Source organism: Rhopalosiphum maidis, chromosome 4 (genome assembly GCF_003676215.2).
Source record: "Rhopalosiphum maidis isolate BTI-1 chromosome 4, ASM367621v3, whole genome shotgun sequence".
Taxonomy (NCBI): domain Eukaryota; kingdom Metazoa; phylum Arthropoda; class Insecta; order Hemiptera; family Aphididae; genus Rhopalosiphum; species Rhopalosiphum maidis.
Window position 1 is genome coordinate 15,734,892 of NC_040880.1, and position 25,003 is coordinate 15,759,894.

At 23.8% G+C, this 25,003-nt stretch overlaps 1 protein-coding gene across 3 annotated transcripts; it reads left to right on the top strand.

The window, feature by feature from the left end:
- Window positions 1-4,535: 4,535 nt before the first annotated feature.
- On the top strand, window positions 4,536-24,393 carry LOC113555935 (acyl-CoA Delta(11) desaturase-like). 3 transcript variants are annotated; one of them, XM_026960578.1, is made up of 6 exons: window positions 4,536-4,694; window positions 20,447-20,717; window positions 20,795-20,925; window positions 22,109-22,314; window positions 22,375-22,560; window positions 23,937-24,301. In XM_026960578.1, exons 2-6 carry the CDS (start codon window positions 20,459-20,461, stop codon window positions 24,259-24,261), a joined length of 1,107 nt encoding a protein of 368 aa, XP_026816379.1. In that variant the 5' UTR covers window positions 4,536-4,694; window positions 20,447-20,458; the 3' UTR covers window positions 24,262-24,301. The 3 variants fall into 3 exon arrangements, with proteins under 3 accessions (XP_026816379.1, XP_026816370.1, XP_026816389.1); XM_026960569.1 differs by lacking the exon at window positions 4,536-4,694 and adding an exon at window positions 9,663-10,128; XM_026960588.1 differs by lacking the exon at window positions 4,536-4,694 and having other exon boundaries at window positions 20,459-20,717; window positions 23,937-24,393.
- Window positions 24,394-25,003: the final 610 nt, after the last annotated feature.

Sequence of the window (25,003 nt, forward strand, 5' to 3'; positions counted from 1 at the left end):
TATTTACTATTTAAAGAGTATACGTTAAAAAAAAAAAAACTAGAGAAGTAAGTATACGCCGTATTCCTCCGTATACCCCCTAATACACCACTGGGTATAGTACTAAAAATAGTAAGATAGTTTAGTCACAGAATGTAGAGTATGTTTTTACTGTGGTAAAATACTAAAATACACTTATCTAATTGCACTACCACTGTATTCATTCAACTGGTCTAAACAAGTCTATTTTATATTATGTATGTACTCCCTAGTCTCTTCAACCAAATTATTATAGCTTCGTGTAAACTATCAGGGCCACATTTACCATTAGGCAGGATAGCAACTGCCTATGGCCTCCGTTATTAGTAGGGCTCGGATTTTTATAAACTTATTTTTAGAGTACTACTTTCATCATATTAAATAAATATAAGACATTTATAATATTTCAAAAAAATGAAATAATTTATCCTTGTCAGCGTAAAATGTAAATGAAAATAATAGGTACAAGAAATCTGTAGCCTGTAGAAGTAAAAAAATGTATCTAAAGCATTAAAATGTTTGTGAAAATGTATAAGTAGGTAAATACTAAATTGTAATAAATTATTATTTTGTTTTATACAACTCATTTGTGGATGGGGGCTATGGCTTTATGCCTATATAGTATATACGCATATATGCTACTGTTGACAAATAGGGGCCACATTTTTTATTTTTCCCAAGGCCAAAAAATTCCTAAATCAGCCATCAGACCCTGTAAACTGTTACTATATTGAAACTAGTAGTCAGTCTTGAAAAGAATACTTTTATTTTGAATTCGGAATACGCATTCGAATAAACTGTTAAAAAAGTATTCAGAATATGTACTCGAATAATTAAAAAAAAATATATTTAGAATACATTCTGGAATACTCAAAAAATTATTCGAATACTTTGAGAATACTATTTATTAATACTTATTTTGCTCAAAATATGGATATTATCTGCACTGGCAATAACAAAATATTATCACTTTTTATCGGGGTTTTTGTGCTAGTACAGTAATACCATACGCCTTTTGTCCTTATACTATAAGTTGACGGAGTATGGTAGCCGTATGGCTGTAGTTTCGACGTATAAAGTATAAACGTGACAATGCTGGTAGTTAGTACATCGTATACCACATGTCCACAGATCAAGTCAACTAGTATAAGGTCTATAGGCTATGGCTAATACTATATTTTTTATTTTTTGACCATTACCCAGGATGATAATTTATAAACACAAACATTTTTTTTTTCAAATTTAGTATTTAAATATAAAATATAAAATACTAAAAAAAGATATTCAGAATACGTACTCGAATATATTTTTTTTAATGTTTTTAGAATAGTATTCAAATACTTTTATTCGAATACATTTATTTGAATACTTTATAAGACTGCTAGTAGTGTAGTGAGTACTGAGTAGAAATAATAGTAACTATATTAATGTACTAGTGGTACTACCTATTCCAAAATCTAAATGTGAACGTGGCTATATGTCTACTGCAGCGTGGGCAAAATTCTAAATGTTCTTTTGGTTGCTATAGGTGACAACGCCGTTACGCAAAATTACGAAAAAAAAAAAAAAAAGAAAAAAAATATGTGTAATAGGGTACCCAGTGTTTAAAGTGGCGGGACGCAGGAGTACTGATTCCCTCAACCTCTAATGGTGATTAAAAAGTGTCCCCTTTAACAAATTATTTATAAGGTAGTATGCCAGAACGCTCCAATTATATAACCAAACATTAGTCAATATAATTCAGAATCCTGTTGAGATTAAATCTTGGTTTTTTTTTTTTATGAATTCATGTTATTTAATGTTTAAGAAAAATTTATTAACGAAAATACAATTTATGTTTCTATTTAAATATTTATGCCTTATGGTTGTTTTTTTTTAAACAACTTTATTAAATAATGTAAAATCGAGTTTCATATAATATATAATATAGGTAAAGTGTGAATGTGTGATTTTTTAAGCATGCTCGTCTCACCATGCGTAGAATTAAAATTTTTTCTTATGCAATTTAAAACACTACGTTTTTAAGATTTAAATTTTTTTGTCTAGGCGTTCTTAAAGGACAACCAATACTTACAATTTAATATTATGAGAAAAAATATTTTTTTTCAAAATATTAAATTTGTATAAACATTAATTGGCTATTCTTAAAAATGCAGTATTATTTGTGATTTAAATTTTTCATGAAATAAGTTACAAATTTAAACATCATTCAAGAATAAAAGTGGGATGAGTATGTTACACAATCATTTTTTATACATAAATAAATACATGTATAGACATAAATACATAATAATACATAAAATGATTATGGAACGCTTAAAACTATAAGGAGAGTCTTCCTGGAATTTTTTCCTACTTTAAGCCCTGAGGGTACCCACTACCTATAGTAAATATACCAAACCATTTAAAAACATTTAGTTATAATATAAAATTAATGATCATAAAAAATAATGAACACAACATAGACAAATTCTAATAGTAACAAGCCACATAATATAGGCTATAAATATCTAGTATTCAAATTTCAATCAATGTTGTGCAATAGTTTACAGTACTAACACTGCTCAACTATCCACCCTTTTTATTTGTATAATACATGCATACAATATTAAAATACACGTACATATGGAAATTAATAAGTGTCTTATTACTTATTAGTTATTACGTATTACGTAATGGTATTGAAAACATAATTATAACTTACGTCTTACACATTGGTAATCTATGATTACTTTAGTATTTTTTTTAAACTTTGTACTCTTGTATATATGAACATTATGAACTCTGGACTATTCGTTAAATATTTATATGTATAGATACGTGTATGAACTAATACATGTAATGTATTCAATGCCTATTTCACTATACCTTTTATTAATAATAAATAATAACTTATATCAGTATATCGTATATCACCATAGTCTATAGGTAGTTTATAGTATACATATATATTATATATTATGTATATATATACCAATATACGCCGTACACTCGTTCGTACGTATTTTTTTAATTAAACAACTGTATCTGTACAATTTTGTTTATGTTACTTTAGTTATTTACGTAAAATATTTTTTAAATATCACCTACTTACTTCAATATACAATAATTATCAATATTATATGAAAAAAATTTAAATTAATGTAAACCAATATTGGAAATCAAAATATATTATATATTCATTAGTCAAGTTGTAATGACCGCTGTTGCAGTAGTAATTAGGTAGGAACTGACGTATTTCTGTAAAAATAGCTATACCTAATTTATACAAGGGTAACATAAATGTTCATTTAATTTTTTTTAATTATAATTAATAAAAATAAAGATATTAAAATAACATCCAGTTTTTAAAATGTCTCTTTCTCTCTATATATGTTGAGTTGTATTAACAGATATTGGAAACTATTGAAAAAAAAGAAAGATATTAATTAAAATGAATTATGTTTTTTTCTTATTTGATTTATCTTAACATCAATCAATGTAATATGTAAACTAAAAACGCGCGCGTACGATACGTCGCGTATGATACGCGCCCATGTGAAACGGGCCTTAAACTCTTTGACGTAGCAAAAACTTTCTCATATCTATAAATAGCTCCAAAACAGTCAAAATATTTTAAATATTTTATGCTGTATAGCAAACGAGCATTTGATAAACGTGAAATTGTCAAATGTTTTAGTTGTAGTGTCTATAATAATTATAAGCTTTTGAATTACATATAACCATATTAATTATAGAAGAGTATATAATAGACTTGTTTATAATCATTAATCAATGATATATAACATAATATAAAAATCGTTATTTTATTTTTTTTTATTTTGTATTGTAAAAGTTCTAAAGAACTATGAATAGAATTTTCAAATCTTAGTTAGGTAGGTATAATAAATAGAGATTTTTTATGAATTTCTAATTAAACAATAATTTGCCCATGTTCCAGATTTTACGAGTTTCATTAAAATGTAATCGATTATATCACGGGAAATTTTTTTGTTAACATATAAATAGTACAAGAAGAGTGTGACCTTAAAATGTATTACTTATCAGAAGTAGTCAGTAATTGTAATTAGTATTCAGTATTTACTATTCATTGTAATTTTCTATGTTCACCACTGCATACAGTACAGTTATACTCGGTGTATGATTCAAATTATTATAGGTATCTATTTATGCCATTTATGGTATATAAATAAATAACAAAGGCATAGAGTAGTACTAGTAGTAATACTCTATGGGTATATTATAATATACCTATCGTATATAGAGCACTATATTTATAGAGCCTTACCGTATAATATATTAATATCCTAAATCGTGATTCTGTGGTACAGGCTGCACAGTATTTGCATTATACTATTACAGCACGCCAAGTTGTAGACGTTGTAGTGTAGTATCACAATTCAAATGATAACATAATATATTATGTTATCACGGCTGCGAAAAATTCCAGGGAGATTTTAAGAAGAATCGATGATCATACGTAACCTCAATTTCTAGAAACTTTCTTTTGATGTGCCGAATTTTTCTATTAAGTTATGGTCAAATTATTTTTTAAATAATGATTAATCGGGGACTTAACTAGTTAAAAAGTGTTATTTTCTAAATTCATACATAATTAATAGTTGTTTGTGCTTTTGTTTCAAAAGAATTTGAGCCGTATATACATTTTTTAATAGGTAAGTTTTGTACCCTATTCAATAATGTTTGCCGACAATACGAGTTGTTAGATGTATTCATTTGATTTTAATTAATTATTTTTATCTAATTTACGAAAATCCATTAAGTTGTCATGTACAATTAATATTTTCAATAATTTCATTATTCATCAAACATGTTATCATTATATTATTATCTTCTGGGCGGGTTTCTATATTATGAATAGAAAATAAACTGAAATATTGACTTCAATAGTTGTTTAGTTTCATTATGTGTATCAGTTACGTCAATATACTGTTACAAATTACCAATAAATTTTAATTTTTGTTATAAATTGTAATAACCTATACACAATGTTAATAACATTTTATTATTTTAACATTTTTTTTTTTTAAATTATCTTGAAATTAAATGTTTTATTGGCTCTAATTTTATTTTATTATGAATAATATAAAAAAAATGCATAGTAGGTTTTTGTTATGAAAATAGGGCTATTAATTAAAGAAAAAACATTTCTATACAAACTTATAATTAGAATGTTGTAGTTACATGGGCCATACATTGTAACCACTTAATTTTAATTATTTATTTAAATCTAATGTACATTATTTATACTAGAATTTACTAGTATATTATTCAATCACAATCATCATCTGAAATAGGCATGTTTAAAAATATCAGTGAATTTATATTAATACATAACCAATACAACTATTCATTTGAAATTATTTTAAAAGAACATACAATTCTAGTATATTTTGTTATAATTCATTGTTTTTGATAAATGTGGACGATTGATGAAATAGCTAGCTACTATATAGTAACATGAAAAATAGTTATAATACCTAAAATAATTTAAATTAGATTACCTGGTAGTTGTTAGCAAGCCCGGATTAAGGATCGATTGATATTCATATATATTTATATATTGTTGTATTTGTTACTAAAGAATTATAAATTAAAAATTGTTTTGCTTGGTTTTTATTTTGTAAATTATTGTACAGTTTCATTTAAATCAATAAATTGAAGAATTTCATTTTCTGAGCACAATTTCATAATAGATGTTAAATTTTCTTGAGTCTAGCTTATTCTATATTTATTTTTTATTATTGTTCACTTGAAAAACGCTCTTTTGGCCGAATTATTGGTCACTGGGATAGTTAAATATAATCTAAGAGAAATTAAAATATTAGGGAATACTTCCTGTAATGATTTTTTGTAAAATGATTTTATTATTTTTTATGGGTACCTAAAAATGGGTAATATCAATTATTACTATGTTATCAACTATTAGAATATCAATTTAATATTTATTACCATTTAGTAATTTTTTGTGATATAAAATTAAGAAATTTTTTATTTTATAATCATTAATTACCTACTATACCCACTAAAATATATTTTTTTCAACTATTTTAAATACCTTAAAATTATATATATTGGAAATAAAGATGGCCTTCAAAGTCAATGTGTCTGGGACTGTGCCCCGCTTGCCCCTCTCAATCCAGACTTAATTGTCAGTTGGGTGTATTTCCAATTAACAGTAAATTAAAATTTTTTTCTTAATTATTTATCATTAATTTTATTTTAGTAATATCATAATGTATTGTATAATAACTACTAATTTTTATTTTGCTTCAAGTACCATAATAGTCTTGTTCATAGATTTTATTAAAATATTAAAAAATTTTACTTTTGTCTACTATATTCTTGTATAGTTGAATGGAATAATAATGCTTTAGTTAGAACTTATAGAAAACAGTCAAAAATACTATTTATAACTGGTTATCCTTAACCTATATTATATTACTATTACGTCTTAGTTGTATTATTTTATTCAATAAAAAAAGTAAAGTAATCATAATTTGTCTAATCATTTGGTATACTCTTTTAAAATATATATTTAGTACATTTTTTTATGTACAGAAGTTTATTAATTAACTGATATTTTTATAAATTATATTGAAGCAGTCTTCTATAGTAGTTGAATTTTTGTAAAATTATTTTATTTGATTCAATAATATATTGGTTGTTATGGATAATTAATATGTACAGTAAAAGCTAGTAAAATGTTACAATAATATTATTGCCAAGTGTTTTATTATTGCTCATGTCAGAATATTCAATATGTACAATGTTTGGAACATTATTTTAAAATATAAATACATTTAAATTCAATATTCATCAAATGTAGTCATGGTTTAATTTATTGATAATTGGATGCATTTTTTTCAAACATGACCAAGATGGATATATAGAGGTGTAAATACTTCCTATATTGTACCATTATGATAGTGGGACGAAAAAAGTACACCACTTGTAACTGCCACCGGGAGCACTGACTACCCGATGAGAGCTCAAAAATACTACAGTTTGTATGGCACATAATGCATTTTAGCATTTATTTTTCTTAATATTTAGTATATTTAAGAATTACAAAGGTTATGGACTTCATGCCCTAATATAATTAATATTTTTCATTTTAAATAGTATAACCTAAAACTTATTATATGTGTAAATAGTACTTTTAATTCATATAATATATTATGTTCTAAAAAGTAATGACCCCATTTCAATACCTATAGCTATAGGTATTTATCCTATACAAGAAATGTTCCAAATTCTTTACACTAAAAAATCACTCAAAATTAATACAAAACTAAGTAAACGTGAATCTATAAGATATGATCTAAACGTCAATTATAATAAAAAAGGTTTTACTCAGAAATTTGTAGACTATTTTGAACATACACAATTTAATTATCTAATAATAGTTTTAAGAAGTACCTTATAGTAAGGTTAGGTTATGTTTGTTCATAGGTAATAAAAATATAAGAATTAATAGGTAGGTAATTATTAATTAGTTTAAGAAATATCTACCTCAGGTGGGTGAAATGCCAAAGGCAGTTTTATTCTCTACTCTTTATAAATTTGATTTTGTTTGGGTAACCCAGAGTTACACCCTGTCACAAAACACTTTAGGCATTATTGATGAATAAAAAAAAAAATTAATTTCAAACCACGTTTGTACAGAAACTAGAAAGAATATGTTGTATAGGTACATAAATTACTAACTTTAAAAGAGTACACTTGGATAATATGATGTAAATATTGTTATTATACACATACATTTATTTATATATTTATTTTCATACAGATATTTCTATTGAGTAATAATATTTTAAATATATTTATTACTATTACTTCAATTTATATTTAATATGAAAATGGTTACAATAAATTGTAATTTTTAATTATAACACAAGTAGGCAGCTTGTCTATATCTGCTCCATAAAACACTATTCCTTCAAAAATTACAGATAATAAACAATAATTGTATTATTGAGGATAGATTTATTTTAATCAAAATCGATTTAAGTTACTCATTATTTAAATTTAATTCATGTATTATATTTTTATGGCTTTGCAAGCATTGTGCATCGTATTTTCGTATAGAAATATGAACATTTTTTAATCAATTTATTATCAAAGTGATTACACCTCTATATATCCACCTTGAACATGACCCTATAACAAAATTTTGGTTGAAATATGTAATACCATCATCAACCTTTTCAATACCATTGTATATCTATGGATTTATGATTAATATATATATATATATATATTTATTAATATATTATTACACTGATAGAATAGAATTTTTTTTTACTTTTATTAATATCGGTCCATTCTTGCTTTTTAAACTGATAATTTTTATATATATTTAGTATTAATGTTCTCGATTCATCACTTTTCAAAGTCTTAGCAACATACCTAAATTGTCATATTATTCTAAACTTTTTCAGTACTCACTATTTAAAAAAAAATTGTAAAGGGTGGATGCTGTTTAAGAAATTGTATTTATTTGTAGGTATCATGTATAGAGATTTACCAGTTATTCAGGGGTGTTATTAATTGAAATAATTTTTGATTTGTCAATATTGTTTATAGAATTAATTTGTGTTTAAGTTTAATATTGAATTTAAAGTAAAAATAAAGTAAACTTATGAAGTTTGGTTAAAATGTTATAGTTAACTTTAATAAAGTAAATCCAACTTAGTCGATTAGTTATTTATACTCATACTTAAATAGCATGCATTGGATCCAATTGAAATTATAGACATACTATAGAGTACTACTTATTTAGGACTACTATTGAAAACATTTTCATGAGGGGTAAAATTAATATTAATATAAATAATGAAAACAAGAAGTTACGTAATATGTATAACTTTGAACAATTGTTTTTTTAATGGGTAGAAGTCAAGAATGATCAATTCATTGATGTAATGACGTTTAGTACGTTTAAAATATAACAATTACAATAGACATGGTGTACAACTATCGAACCATGTAATATGTAAATTATTTTATTATTATGTATGTTCACGAATTAATTATTAACAAATGAGGATATGACTCTTAGTTTCTACTTTCCATCAGTAGAAATATTATAAGAATAATACAGATTATATTAATTTTTACACTAAATATTAAAATATTCTATCAGGTCATAAATTATTAAAAATAATAAATATTATATTATCTGTTCATATAGTTATCATTTAGACAATCAGACAGTTGATAGGGCATTAGGGCATTAACAAGTATTGGGCAATTAATAGACATTAGTCATTAGGGCGGTCGAAACTCGAAAGTCGTAACGACTATGAAACACCACGACACCACGTATGCTACGATAATCAACATTCGCATTTCGTTGTAACCCTCCTGGTCGAGAAATCATTGCACTGTTGCGCGCATTGGATATCATTGTACAATACTGATGACCTGGCGCCGTGTGGCTCGACAGCAGCGCTACTTCGTTCGCACTACTCTCTCTATTTAACGGGGTAGTGGGGTGGGGATCACAACTACGATTACGTCATGTTTTTTTTTTTTTATCACGTTTTTATCAGAAAGGGGTCGTCCGTTAATTTTTTGTTACCCAGTCGTGTCCAATGTCCATAGGTATTAGTTTATTAGCTAATAGGTAATTGGATAAATAGTTCTTTTCAGTTCTAGCCGTCTGCGCGGACGTTGCGGCTCGCAACAGTACAATTGTTATTCCGTCATTCGCGCCCAAACTTGTTTTCGTATTGTAAAATATAATAATTTTCATTGCATACTAAAAATCTTTAAAGGTTCTTCGGGTATTCGTAGTTAAAAATTTTAATAAAAAAATTTACCATACGTTTGGTTTGTTTCCTTTTCGACGCAACCTGTAATTTTGTACGACGTTCTTGGAGTCATTATTTAAATTTCGGGATTAAATTTACTGTTTTGTAATGTACTGTTTTCGGTCTCACGACCTTTGTAATTCCGATTGCGGTCTGTCTTAAAAATAGAAAAAAATCGTGTGTTAACATTTGTAAAATATATTGAGTATATTTTTCAACAATACGTGTATTCGATACGCATTCAAATACTTGCAATAAATCGGAATAACAGGTAAATGATCTATATTCTTAGTATAATATGGTTTTATTTGTTTCTTAATATTAATATTGTCGACCACTGTGTATTGGATGTCTGTTTTAAATCAATTAAATTTGGAATGGTATCAATTTTTTTGTATTTTCTGCCAAATAAAATATTGCACCTTTATTTGACTTGTTGGTCCTATTCACGTTTGATCTCTATGTTGTGTTTAATTTGTAAATAATTAGTTCTAATGTGTTATTATACGTACTAATTATTGTAGTAATTGTTTGTACTGATAATTACTATCTATGATATTAACTTACATTAGCAGGTCAATTAGTTAAATAAATACTTATATTAGTTGACCTTATTTGTATTTAAACTGTTTGAATTATATTAAATATATAAAATATTATTTTGTTAAGAAATATTATTAATAAATTAGTAACTTTAATTTAACTGAAACTAACTTAACAAATTGTGTTTGTTGAATTAAGAATTATAATTTATGATGTAAATTCTTCTTTTAGAATAGCTTAAATTTGTTTTCATAAAGAGCTTATTAATGCAGTAATTAGGTTCAAAAAAATTTCAAGTATTCAAGTAGTTTTAACAAATACTAATTATGTATGCATAATTTAAACTAGCCATTTCAGCTTAAAAATTCCTTACCATTTGACTTGAGAAAAATAATAATGGATAATTTAACTTGTCCTTAACTTTCTATAATATTAAATAAATATTAATTTTAATTAAATTAATTGAAAGAAATGTGTTTTTAGTATTATAGCCCAGTGGTCGGCAACCAGCAACCTGTGCATCTATTGTATACAGCCCGTTTTAAATTTTTTTTTTGAAAAATTTTTCTGGCCCGCAAACTCTTATTAATTTATGAATGTGGCCTGGGAGTTTAAAAATATTGCCAACCATTGGTATAGCCTGTTCTAACATTTTTTAAGATATAAAGCATAACTAAATTATGATTTATTGTAAAATTTATTTAAAACAAAAATGTGTAGATATTAATTTTATTATTAAAAAATTGAAAAACATTTTAGCAAAAACTATTAATAATTTATATTGGTCATGATGTTGAAAAAATTAAAATTAAAAAAATCATTATTTTATGATCTTTATTAATTATATATATTTGTTTTATTTCACCAAAGGATAACTATTTTTAGCTTGATAATAAACAAGAAGGTTATGATGGTATATTATTAAGAATATTAATTATTCAATAAAATACAAATATTTCTTTAAAATGAACTTTTATTAAAATTAGTAGATAAGGCAATCTTTATTTTGAGAAAATTTGTGTACCTATTAATTCTAAGTATTTATTTATTTAAATACTTAAAAAAAATTTTTTTAATACAATTGTACAGTAAATATGTAGTTAGTAATAATTTTACTTTTACATAACTAGATGGATAGATAAAATACATCATTGTTTACTAGTTATTAGTATTTTTTAGGAGAATATCAGTTAATGACATCTTTAAAAATATGTATATTTTTGTTGACCACTAGTTTATATTGAGTAAATTATTCATTATTTGATGGAGTACTTAGTCCTTGGAATCATAGTTAAAACAAACTAAAAATTGATTTAAATTAAAATACTTATTTTTGCTTGGCAAATATTTACAAAATTAATAAAATTGTTAAATAAGCCAATGCATGTATTTATTTTTATGCCATACATTCAATACCGCTAATACCTATCATTTTTTTTTTTTTAATTACATAAAATATTTATAATATTTGTTTTGGATAAATTAATAACTAATGAAAATCAAGGTCAGCCTGTTTATTAATATTGAATTACCTATGTATAGATAATTTTTTCCAACATTATGTAAACCCTTATTCTATCAAAAAGTATTTGAAAATTGTTTTAATACAATATTGTATTTATTTTAAAATTTAATGTATAAGAATTGAATTTTGAACGAGGTACTATTTATAAGTTTTTAAGATTTTGATAAGTAAAAGTGGAGTTATTTAGGTTTACCACGCTAAATATTAGTTCACTATTTAACTCATTTAAACTTAAAATATTTTTAACCAAATAATTACTTAATTGATATTTAATTTTCATTTGTTATAATTTCATCAAAATATTCTGCTTTGGAATATAAAATAAAAATATTTGATAATTATTAAAAAAAAAAAAAATTGCTAATCACAATTATAATGCTTTTTAAAAATTTGTTTTGTAATAAATTAAATGTATGTAAAAAAAAAAAAACAAATTTTCAAAAAACTGAGTTTATTAGTATTTGTTATTAAAAGAATCTAAGATTGATTAGGTAGGTTTTTATCATATCAAATGTATTACCTGATTATATTTTAGAAAATTAATTTTGTATAATAATAAAGATGATAAATTTAAAAAATAAAAATATTTGTACTTATAATTGTTACTTTTTTTAACATAAAAGATTTTAAAATTCTTAATCTAATTTTACTTATATCTAATAATATTTTCAATACAGGATATCATAATATTAAAGTTTAATTTTTTAATTTTTAATATGTTATACCTATATGACACAATAGTAAGTTATTATAATATATGAATTTAAAAGTTAACTAATTAACATAAATTGTATAATAAATGTGTTTTGATATTTTACAATATTAATGATTATGATAGTGAGAATTTCTTACTACATGACTAATGAAGTAAAAAACATTCAATAGACCCATGACGGGTTGGTTATTGCACTAATTACAGTTTATTTTATTTTATTTATTTATTCATATTTAGATCACTTGTTTTATTCTTTTAATAAAAGTTTGAATTAAATTCAGATTTTTTGGTTTTAGTGTGTCTTGCTTGTTACCTTTTAAGATATGTAGTACTTGGTATTTTTGATGGTTTTAAATAAGCTTATGATTTTTTTTGTATGAAGTCAATTTAAAAAATATTAGATATTATTTATCCATATTTAAAGATAGTTTGAATTATGGAAAACTAAATTAAAAGCAGAAATATGTCAATTAGTCCACTAGATGTATTAATATATAGACTGTATGTTATCTTTCTTAATGTTAAAACATTATTAACAATATTCTTGATTTTTAATTTTAACTTTTTTAGTTAGAAGTTTCTTTAGTCTGAAACATATCAAAACATATTTGAGAAATTTGATTACTATAGATTGAAGTTCGGCACATAAAATTCATAATGCCATAAATTTAAATTTTAAATTCAAGTTCATGGTATCGCCCAATAGTATTTTTAAAAAGAAATGATTTTATTAAGTATAACTTGATGGTAATGAGGGTATTCAAGTAAAGTAGTGATCAAATAGTAGTCCAAGGTATTTTATATGGTTCTATACACCTATATGGTAGTTGTTATTTATTATATATTCACTTATTGTGAACTCATTAATAGGTTAAATATTTTAGCTACATAATAATATTATGTATACTATGTTGTAATATTGTCATTCGACATTCATACTTTTATGTTTAAATATTAAGTTGTACCTAATAAATAAACTTATTTTAGATTTAATTATTTACATACATTTTGTATCAAATTAATCTATTTGACAATATCAAGGTAAAAAAAAAATTACCTTTTTATTATTTTAATTTATACGACAAAAATGTGGTGATGGTATTAATGTGCTTTATCAATAATCAACAGAAATAATTTTTATGAAAATACTTTGTTGTTTACATAATACATATGACCTTAGATTAAACGATAAAACCCATTGTCATATTGAATATAGTCTATGTATATTTTTTTTTTCAAATAACCAATTTAAAAAAAAAAATTTAATTTACCTCAATATTTATAGTTGATATTTAATATTTAAAAAAATCTTTATATAACAAAATTAAAACTATATTTAAGGTTTTTTAGGTACTGCAATTTATATTAATTAATTTTATTAAAATCCTTTGTATATTTAATCAAATATTTTTATGAAATATATTTTCTCCATAGCCTTTCAATGGTAGGTAGTTATTTGTAGAAATCTTCTTAGGTATACCTAATTCATTTTTATAAATATTGAAGATATTAAAATATGTAAACATTTCAATTTATGTATAAATGTATAAATTATATAGTGATAGTTTAATTAATTGTTTTGATCATAATTTATGTAATATTATCATACTACACAATTATATTGTTATGATTATATTTTATATAAAACTACTAATATAATTTAATTATTATTTTAGATGTATAATTAAATACTTATTGGTGGGTATTTAGTAAATTTAATACAGAAATAAATAATATAAATATTGTATTATTAATATAAGAGTTTAATTAATGATTATCTAATATATTTTATGAGTCACTAAAACTAAATACATATTAATACTAAAAGTCAAAACAAATTTAATTATATTTAATGGTTGTACACAAGCCAGACCCACTAAATTTTTAAAAGACTCTCCTTGTAACCAGTATGATTTTTGGCTAATTATTTGTAATATAAGATATATAAAGTGTTCCCTGTTATTTTGGGAAATTTTAATTACCTAATTAGGATCAAATTTTAAGAGGTTTTATTTTTCCAAACAATTTGTATTTATCTATTTAATAATTATATTTATTGGTAGTTATAAAATATTTCAAAAGATTAGTTTATTTAAGCTTATTTACTTCCCGAATTGCTTACAAGATACTGGTAAAAATGTGACCTATCTCAATTTTTTTCTCAAGTTTATATCTGGTTATACCTAGTATACAAAATACAGCAAAAAAGATTGTAGTTTTGATGTAATAAAATAAAGTATAAAACTTGAACAGTACTATTAAGAGGTATAAAATATGATTATATTAAAAATGTTCCTACTATGTAAATTATTAAGGAATTTAAAACATTGTTTCTACCTGTCTAAGCCTTCAAGTATGATGTTACTGAATATTTAGCTTTAGGGAAATTAATTTGTTGCTTAAGCGGTAAGACGATATATTTGTATGTGTTGTTAGCTTTGATGTTAAAGTGAATTTAAGGTATAGATGTATAATCAAATTTTAAGAAAAAAATATTTCCTATGGGGCTAGAAGATTATATTGTAGATTTTAATCTGGAAGCGAGTTATGAGAATTTTAAAATTTTAAAATTGCAATATTATATACTGTTATAACATTTCTAAATTAAAATATTAATATAATACTAAAAATACCCTAAATAATAAAAACCTTTTAGTTTGGTAATAGTTAAATTCATTCTAATATTAAGACTATCAACATAAAACTGGTTCTGCTGAACGAATATTAGTGATGTATGTTTGAAAGAGAGAGACAACACAACACATCCGGGTGTGGCGTCTTAAATGTTATACCAAATAGTTAATACGTAAATATATTTTATAATATAGAAGTTAAATAATTTTATATTAAATGATATGTTCCGTGCTTAAAAATGTATTATTCCTGGTTATCATATTTTCAAAATTTCTAATATATTATTTAATTTTATATATAATATGTATATTGTATATATGTGATTCTTAGTTGATTTATTTTGTAGTTATTTCTCGAAATTCCGAGGTTGTAAAATGAATATAAATTATAGTACTGTTGTCGTAATTAGCTATGTAAAATATAAATATTATGTTGTTTCCCAATGTATTTATTGTTCACTGCAATTAATTAATAAATGAATAACGTAATACGTAATTTTTCTTCAATAAATATTGTTGATTTTTATTTTATATAAACTTTCGATTTCTATAGTAAACACGTTCTGTTTTATTCTTCCGTTTTACATTACTCTCCTACTCTCTCGTTCTTAATATTTTTTTTTTAGCAACCCTAACAATCCAGACTAGATTGCGTGGTTGTGTAAGTGTAATGTTAATTCACAATTATTTATTTAACGAAAGGTGAAATTAGATAGTCTCAACTCTAGTCTTGATCATACCTTGAAATCACACTCGACTACCTCGCATTTCGACTTACATAACGCAATTCTGTAACGAGTTGAAAATTTATTAAATTTATTTTGAATCGTCCATTCTTCCGATGCTTTCACCTATTGATACATTGTTGATCCACCTGAAGTTAACATTTAATTGCATATTGCAATTTTTACTCTGTTTGAGGTCGATTTGATTCTTATTTTTAGAGTTACAATAACATAAGGTCAAATGCGTACCGAGGAAGCATTATTTTGAAACGCTGTAGACACTTTAGTGCCACTATTACCTAATTGACAGTTAGTCATATCATTTGGATTGGCGCAGGAAGAGGTTTCTGATGTATATGACCTCTACGACCTTGTTAATATTACAATTGTGATTATCGTATAGTTAAATATGTTTCAAGACTCAAAAAGTTACATTTTTTTTAGTAAAAATGTGTTTTCATAGAAAAAAACTCATCTATTGAATGTATATTTAAAACATTTATTTTCGTCATAGATTTATCTTAATATATATTTTTCAGTATCAATTCAATAAATTTTTTGATGCAAACATAAGAAAGAGAAATTTTTGCATGAATGGGTATAACTTGTTTTGCAACTATAAATTTTCTTTTACTATCATAAATTGTATTTTAGTTGAAAAAATTAAATAAGAATAATAATAAGTGCAATTATTGTATAGATTAGCTTTACAGTGGCTAAAGCCCTACTATGTCATAAACTATATATACTTTATATAGATGTGTATGTGGAATTTTGAATAAAAAAAATACATGGGTAGGTAGTAATTTTTTTAAATTTTCGTTAGGATTTAAAGTTATTCATTTAGATGATTAGAAATGCATTTTAAAATATTTAAAGCTTCACTCTAACGGTACCATTGCGAATTACTAGTAATGAGAAAAAATGCAAATTTAGTGTGTAGTGTGTACTACATAAGTAATAACTAATAAGTATACATCGCTAATACTAATTGTTATCTCTTTATTGTTTTTTTTTTTTATTAAAGTTGCAATAATTATAAAAAATTTATAGAGTTTAGAATAGTTTAGATGGATGTTTACTTATTTTCCAATAAATGGTAACCAATATTGAATGTTCGTAATTTTTTTTATGTATTTTTGTTGCAAGTTAAGCTTTGATATAATATGTTTAAAAACTGTTATTATTAATTACTATCATTGTTAAAACCTTGATATTAGAATAATCATTTTTATTATTATAATTTTTTTTTATTATCTATTAAATTATAAAATGGGCCTAAATTTTATATCTGTTGAACATTATATAAGAATTATGAGAAAAAGTTCACGTGATTTAATCGTGTACGGCGTAAAAAAATTGAATACAATTCTTTTAACTAATAATAAGTAATCAACGCGTTTCACAATACTGTGGAATTTAATTACTCGTGTATATTATATAAATCAATCAATTATTGTAACCTTGAGTTTAGATTTAAATAATGTTTCATTAAACATATTGTTATATATTTATTTGTCCATAAGTATTTCGAGGGAAAGTTACAAAATAATTAACCTTACTGGGAAATCAAATCGTTTCTATTTCTTAATTAACTACATTTACCTATTAAAAACAATGGTTCACAGTGGGTATAATAATAAATACTTTCGTCCTAAATGAGGTTTGAGTAGTTAATAATTCTATTTATTCGCATTTAGATAGGTAATAACTAATAATTGACAAGTTAACATACAGCATTTACGGGGTATTGTATATAGTTAGCTATGTATGTTAATGTCTATTATTGTAGTGTGTATGAAGTTGTGACAATGTAAAAAAATATATATGTAATTATTATCGATGTAAAATAATATGGTAACTTAATATTTCAATAAATAACACTATATACTTACTAATTACTAATCAGTTGTCCACGTAAAATGCAATAGAATTTATAAATACAAGTATTATAGAATTAAAAATATTTCATGTTTTACTCTTAGATTCTAAATCCACAAACTTATCGCAACAATGTTTATAATTTACGTGTGTATCTGTTACTACCTGATATAAATCCAATCTACATAAAAAATAATCCTAAATCTTTATTACGTATTCACTGTATTGACAACGATTAATCTCAGTATATTTATAATTCTGTATAAAATATAACGTAGATATTTATTACGAGAAATATGTAATTATAGGTAGTGTTACAAAAAAAAAAAAAAATTAATAAATATCCTCAATGTTGAATGTTGAATAGGTACGTAATACATCAAAACCGTGTCTCAGCGTTTCTGACGTTTAAAAATTAAAACCTAATTAGACGTTATTTATTTTGTCATTAAGCATACATTTTTCTTACTCTTGATATATTGTATTTACTATACGTTGATAAGTATTAATGCATTATTATTGTGCAACTGAAATGTATGTGTACAAAACGATGACGTCAATATTTTGTTGAAAAATATTGTTTTTTTTCTGTACCATCTGACAAAAAATAATAGATATTATACAGTGGTGTTTGAACTATATTATGCGTATGAATAATAATACTGAAAACTATTTCTTTTGTTTGCACATGCGAGATACTTGATTAAATTTAAATTGTATATATTTTTTCCTATAGTTTACTTTAAAAAAACAAAATATTTGTAAAAAAACATTGTACAAATGTCAAATACAGATAATGTTTTTACTTTCAAGTTTGATATTAAGTTAATTCATAGTAATTTTAATACTTACAATACAAAATTATAACAACAAATATACAATTTGTTAGATTAGTGACACGGGTGAAACATCCTTTTTAAATTTTAAAAATAAATTCGTTTTAAGTTTTTTTGAAATCTGTTTTATTTAAAACATTTTCAATATGAAAATTTGATCTACCTAAAATAAAATTCATTAAAAAAAATACTAATTACCTGTACCATGTGTTAACCAATTCAATTTTTTTAATTCACTTTGAATTTGTTGTCTTGTTTAATAATTAGTCATAAACATCAAGTTTATTTTTACTATTTTATTATTCAATTTTGTATTGTATTATGTATATCAGTGTACATATTATAATTTGTAAGAAATAATTATATTAACTAAACATCAATGGAGGTTTTGATACAATATTAAGGGAGGGCTATTTTCAACTTTTTACCCCCTCCCTCACCATAATTACATTTATCAAATAAAGAATAAAATTTGTGTATGGTCCTATAATAAATTACATGTAACTTTCATTTTTTTATATCATAATTCAAATAGTTTAGTTGTATTGGTATCATTATGTATGTAAAAAGCACCTTGTAGAATATTCAAATAAACAGCTTAAAACAATTTAACATGTAAAACAAGTCAACTAATAAGCTTATAAAAGTAATTTAATTAAAGTATTTTAAGTAAAGAATAAGTGGATTCGATACCATGATTTTCTGTTTTTGTCTAACGCACGCGCGACATAGTATTTTAGACAGATCCTTTGCCAATCATACCTATTGATCCAATGCAGCGATAAAAATTCTAATAACAGATTTGAATTTTTTGTCAAGTCTACTTGAAATTGACTTTTCCAGATTTTTGATTTTTTGATTTTAACTTCTCTAAAAATTGAAATACAGTGATTTTTAATCACTCTTTTTTAACATAATTTTGTTAAGAGTTTATCAAAGTATTGTCAAAGCTGTAAGAAAGTCGTGCCCAAGTAGACTTGATGACAAATTCAAATCTGTTTTCAGAATTCTTATCGCTTCATTAGATCAATTGGTATATTTGGCAAAAAATATATCTAAAATACTATATCACGCGTGTGTTAAAAAAAGACAGAAAATCACGGAATGGAATTTAAATAATAAAATCAATAGTTCTTTTTTATCAATTCAATGTTTTATGCTGATGTAAAAATGGTTTGTACATTTATTGTGAAATTAATATGACATACACAACATACAAATTGACATAAAAAACTCTAAGGGGGTTTGAGCGGCGCCCCCTCCCCCCCCCCTAAAACCACCATTGCTAAACATCCTAAAGAAATGAAAATATATTTCAAATAAATTTTAAGAGGCATGCTATATAAACATTTAAAAATATAGTGTACATCATGTGAATTTAATTAATTTAATTCCGCTAAAAATTACCTATTATTATTATTATTTATATTATATTAATTTTTGTATTTTAATTCTATTTTGTCTTTCTGTCTTATTTATGGCTTATATTATCTTAATTATTCATTATTAGTACTCCAACTTCACCAATAAAAAATTTTCCTCAGTAATGATTATGACCATTATACTTGTAATTTTTACTTAAATTTTAATAATAAATAAATAATTACTAATATTATTTATATTAGTTTAAAATTTAATACTTAATTTCTTAATTTGAGAATCGACAAAATTTACTCATAGTATGTTGATTGTATAATTTATCTTAAATTTATTTTATTTGTTTAACAATAGGAACATCTAAAAATGGCCCCAAATATGACCAAGCGTCCAGTTGGCGCTCCTAGTGTTTTATTTAATGAAGATGATTCGGAACCATCTGTTGTTGATGAAGGAAATCAGATAGCTGAAGGAGAAACTGTTGAAAATAACAAATACAAACCATACAGATATCAAAGACAAATTGTTTGGCGAAATGTTGCTTTATTTGTTTATCTACATATAGCTGCACTGTATGGTGCATACCTAATGTTTGCTTCTGCAAAAATAGCAACATCAATTTGGGGTAATTCTCTTAAATATTCTATATTATTTTATCATGTTCATTTGTATTGTTTTTTTAATTTAATTATTGTGTTTTAGCAATTTTACTGTATCAAATGTCCGGACTGGGAATTACTGCTGGAGCCCATAGGTTATGGGCCCATCGATCATACAAAGGAAAACTTCCATTACGTATTATTTTAATGATTTTCAATACAATAGCCTTTGAGGTAAATAAAAAATTTGTTAAATTTCTTAGATTAGTTGTAAGGTAAAAAATAAAAATTCAAAGTTCAACTAATTTAAAGTTTGAAAGTAGATACTACTTATTTGTTTGTTAATATTCAACAATTGTATTTATTTTATAACTGTTATTTTAAGTAACGTATGTTGTAGAAAGGAAGAAAATTATTATTATGTACAGTAAATTCTAGAAACCCCATATCTAGTATCTCCACTGCAATTAGTAAAAAATTTCAACTAAATGCCGTTTCAAAATTTATTTTCAAAAATTCAAGTTTAAAAAAAATTATGTAATTTAGTTTTTTAAATTTTTACGATAGCCATTTTTTAATCTTATTTTTTAAAAGAATAAAAATAAATATTTTAACTGAAAACCTAACTATTTCAAACTTATTCATGTCAAATCATAATCACACAAGATATAATTACTAACGTAACTATACTAATTATTTTTCCTAATATTATCTTACATTGATAATAATTATCAGTATGAGTACTTAAGGTTTTAAAAACATTCATATTACCTTTACAGTATACACAACTAATCTAATTTTTATTATTTTGAGACAAAATATATATGTGCTATTAATTAGCATATTAATTACAAAGTTGTAGAATTAAATTTCTATTTTATTTACTATTTGTTGTTTAAATAGTACACATTATAAATATAACATTTTTTTTTCACTTAACATTCAACTAAAACTATTATGGCTTTATAATATTATCATCTTATTTTAGTTTTTAACTAGATACATAAATCTTACAATGTCAAAAACCTATTTTAAGATTTTTAAACAGTTCTAAAAATTTTAATTTATTGATATAAAATATTAATCAATTAGTTTGTTAGACTTAAGCTTAAAGTTTAAGAAGACATAGTGCCCGCATATGTTGTCTCCATTTACACTTATACAGAATAGCAAATTTTCATTAACCTGTTTCAATATCAAAACTAACAGCACAATATTGAAACTAGTGAACAAAAATTTGCTATGTTATACATGTATAAGACGAAACAACACATGCGGCTACTACATTCTCTTAATAAAACAGAGTAATAGAATGTCAAGAAGTTTGGTTAACTTACCTAACCTTTTATCTATTATTTATAATTTATGTGTAATGATTTTAAATAATTTAATTTAAATACATTTATTTTGATTATAGAACCATATTTATGAATGGGCTCGAGATCATCGTATGCACCACAAGTATAGTGAAACAAATGCTGATCCTCATAATGCTAAACGTGGGTTTTTCTTTTCTCATGTTGGATGGTTGTTGTGTCGTAAACACCCTGAAATAAAAGAAAAAGGACGTGGTATTGACATGAGTGATTTAGAACGGGATCCAGTTGTAGTATTTCAGATGACGTAAATATAAACCAATTTTAAAATATTCAGAAATATTAATTTAAAAAAAAAATTGTTTAGGTATTATTTATTGTTGATGCCGGTTTTATGTTTCTTGGTTCCTACTTGTGTACCTGTATTTATGTGGGGTGAAACATGGTCCAATGCGTGGTTTGTTGCTACTATGTTCAGATATACTTTCACTTTAAATATGACATGGCTTGTAAATAGTGCTGCTCATATGTGGGGTGATAGACCTTATGATAAGTAAGTGTTGTAAAGTATAAAACATTTATATTTATTTTATCTTTTTTATTATATTTATGTAACGTTGGCTTATTAGTAAATTTGTAATAATGTTATAAAATTATAATTATTAAATAGATTCCGGTAATAGTGTTATAAATATGAAATAGGTAATTTGCCTTTCATATTTAATTAATTAAAATATAAAATTAGTTATTAGTTATAACTATGTAGTTTTTATGTTAAATTTAAATTATAGCTATTTATTAATAGTTTAAAAAACTAAATATTTTTTATTTTTTGTTAAAATTTTTAATCACAGAATGATACAAAAGGTTTAAATTATAATATATTTTAAAAAACAAATAGGTCATGAATATATTTTTATGTATTAATATTATAATAATTGAGGTTTCATATCAGCAAAGCAAAGTCACATTAAAATAATGATTTCTCATTAGCATGTCTGAGTATAGTGTATTTCCTACATAATTTGAATTTTTCATTATTTAGACATTTAACTTTTTTTTATTTGCTGTATACTAGGGTTTTTCAGCCTATGATTAACCTTATTGAACCAATCTATAAAACTGAAAGATATTGTAACCTTGAACTCCCAGATTATAGCTATACAAGGTGATTATTTTATATTAAAAACTATTAATGTTTTTAAAAACAACATTTTTGAAAGAAAATTATTATTTTTAATAATTAAAATAATATATTTTTAATTTCATATTTCAAATTTAAAAATAATTAATGGATTAGTTATATTATTAGTTATTTCACGTTTAGTTAAATAGAGTTATGAACTAAAATTTTTTATGGTACTCCTATGTCATACCACTAATACTACTTGTCAATTATTTTTTTTATATATAAACCAAAGTATTCCAAAAATATTCTGCTTTAAAATAAGACATTATAAATTTATGTTGTCATTAAAAAAGTAAAATTAAAAAAATATATTAAAAAGAAATTATGAAAATTTTGTTATGTAATAACTTAGATTTATATAGAAAAAAATATTTTCAATAATGTTAATAGTTTTTGAAATATTACATATTCTTTAAATAATCATTAATCTCTCAATTTAATACATTAGATATTATCTAAGTTTTAATTATGAAGACATCAGTAAATTTAAATTTCAATAAAATTAATAATTATTATTATTTTTTTGTCTTTGATAAATACTAAAGTTATGGTCTGATATAATAATAAAATGATTCTTTTTTCAATCTTTACCATTTCTTAAACAAATTTGAGAATAATGACAAAATGTATCTCAGATTCTACCTACTTTAAAAAATATTAGATATCATTGCTATATGCCTAAATTGTAATTTGTTATTATAAAATGCATTTTAGTGTATCCTACATTTTAATTTTTGCAGATTTATCAATCCTTCTGAAAATATTGGTGTTGCATTGGGTGCTCTTGGTGAAGGATGGCACAATTATCATCATGTGTTCCCATGGGACTATAAAGCAGCAGAATTGGGAAATTATCGTGCTAATTTAACTACTGGATTTATAGATTTCTTTTCTAAAATAGGCTGGGCTTATGACTTGAAAACAGTATCTATGGACATGATACGCAAACGTGTTGATCGAACTGGTGATGGAACTCATAGTAGCATTTGGGGATGGGAAGACAAGGAATTATCACCAGAAGACCGTGAAGAAGCCGTTATCATCAACAGATCCCATGTAGGATAAAAAATAATTTTTAGATAATGTTTATACGAAGAAAAAAAACCAAGTACAGTTTGTTTTTCTTAATAAAAAAAAAAAAAGAAAGAAATTAATAGAATGCTGAAGTGTTAATGAGAAGGGGGGAAACATAATTGACAGACCCATACACATAAACTTTTAACAATGTAAATAAAGATATATTTAAAAAAAAAGTTTAAACAAAAAGTTAAAACCGTTTTCCTTAGTTATTATATTTTATATAATAAAATATAAATATGTATAGTATTTTATAATTTTAATTAATTTATTAATTTTTTTATATACATTTTTGGAGCCATCATTTTCAAAAAAAAAAAAAATATATTTATGATAAAGCCTGCTTTTTTTCTTCGTTTTAGTTCCTAATCATCAACAATATTGTTTAAAAATTCAATGTATTCTACACCTTTGAAATGTGTACACATTGTACTAGCAGTTTAATCACCGCTATATTGGTTATTCTGTTTTCTGGAACAGTAAAATTATTGAGTTTTATTTATTTTATATTGTGGTTTTATATTAATCATTTTGTTTTACATACTAAGAACATAAGAACATTTTAATAATACATGAATTAAAAATATATGATAAGTAAAACTAACTGGCTCTATTTCACACCATATTTTATGTTTTTCAAGTAAATATATTATATAATTATGTATTTTTTTTTTTAATACAAATTCTTTAACTACATTTTTTGTTTTTTACAATTATTATCTAACAAAAC

Bases quoted from the DNA above. Each gene is read 5' to 3' on its own strand.
- LOC113555935 (XM_026960578.1), top strand. From the start codon at position 20,459: ATGGCCCCAAATATGACCAAGCGTCCAGTTGGCGCTCCTAGTGTTTTA. The intron at 20,718-20,794 runs GTAATTCTCTTA...ATTGTGTTTTAG, and splicing joins AATAGCAACATCAATTTGGG to CAATTTTACTGTATCAAATG. The intron at 20,926-22,108 runs GTAAATAAAAAA...TTTTGATTATAG, and splicing joins TCAATACAATAGCCTTTGAG to AACCATATTTATGAATGGGC.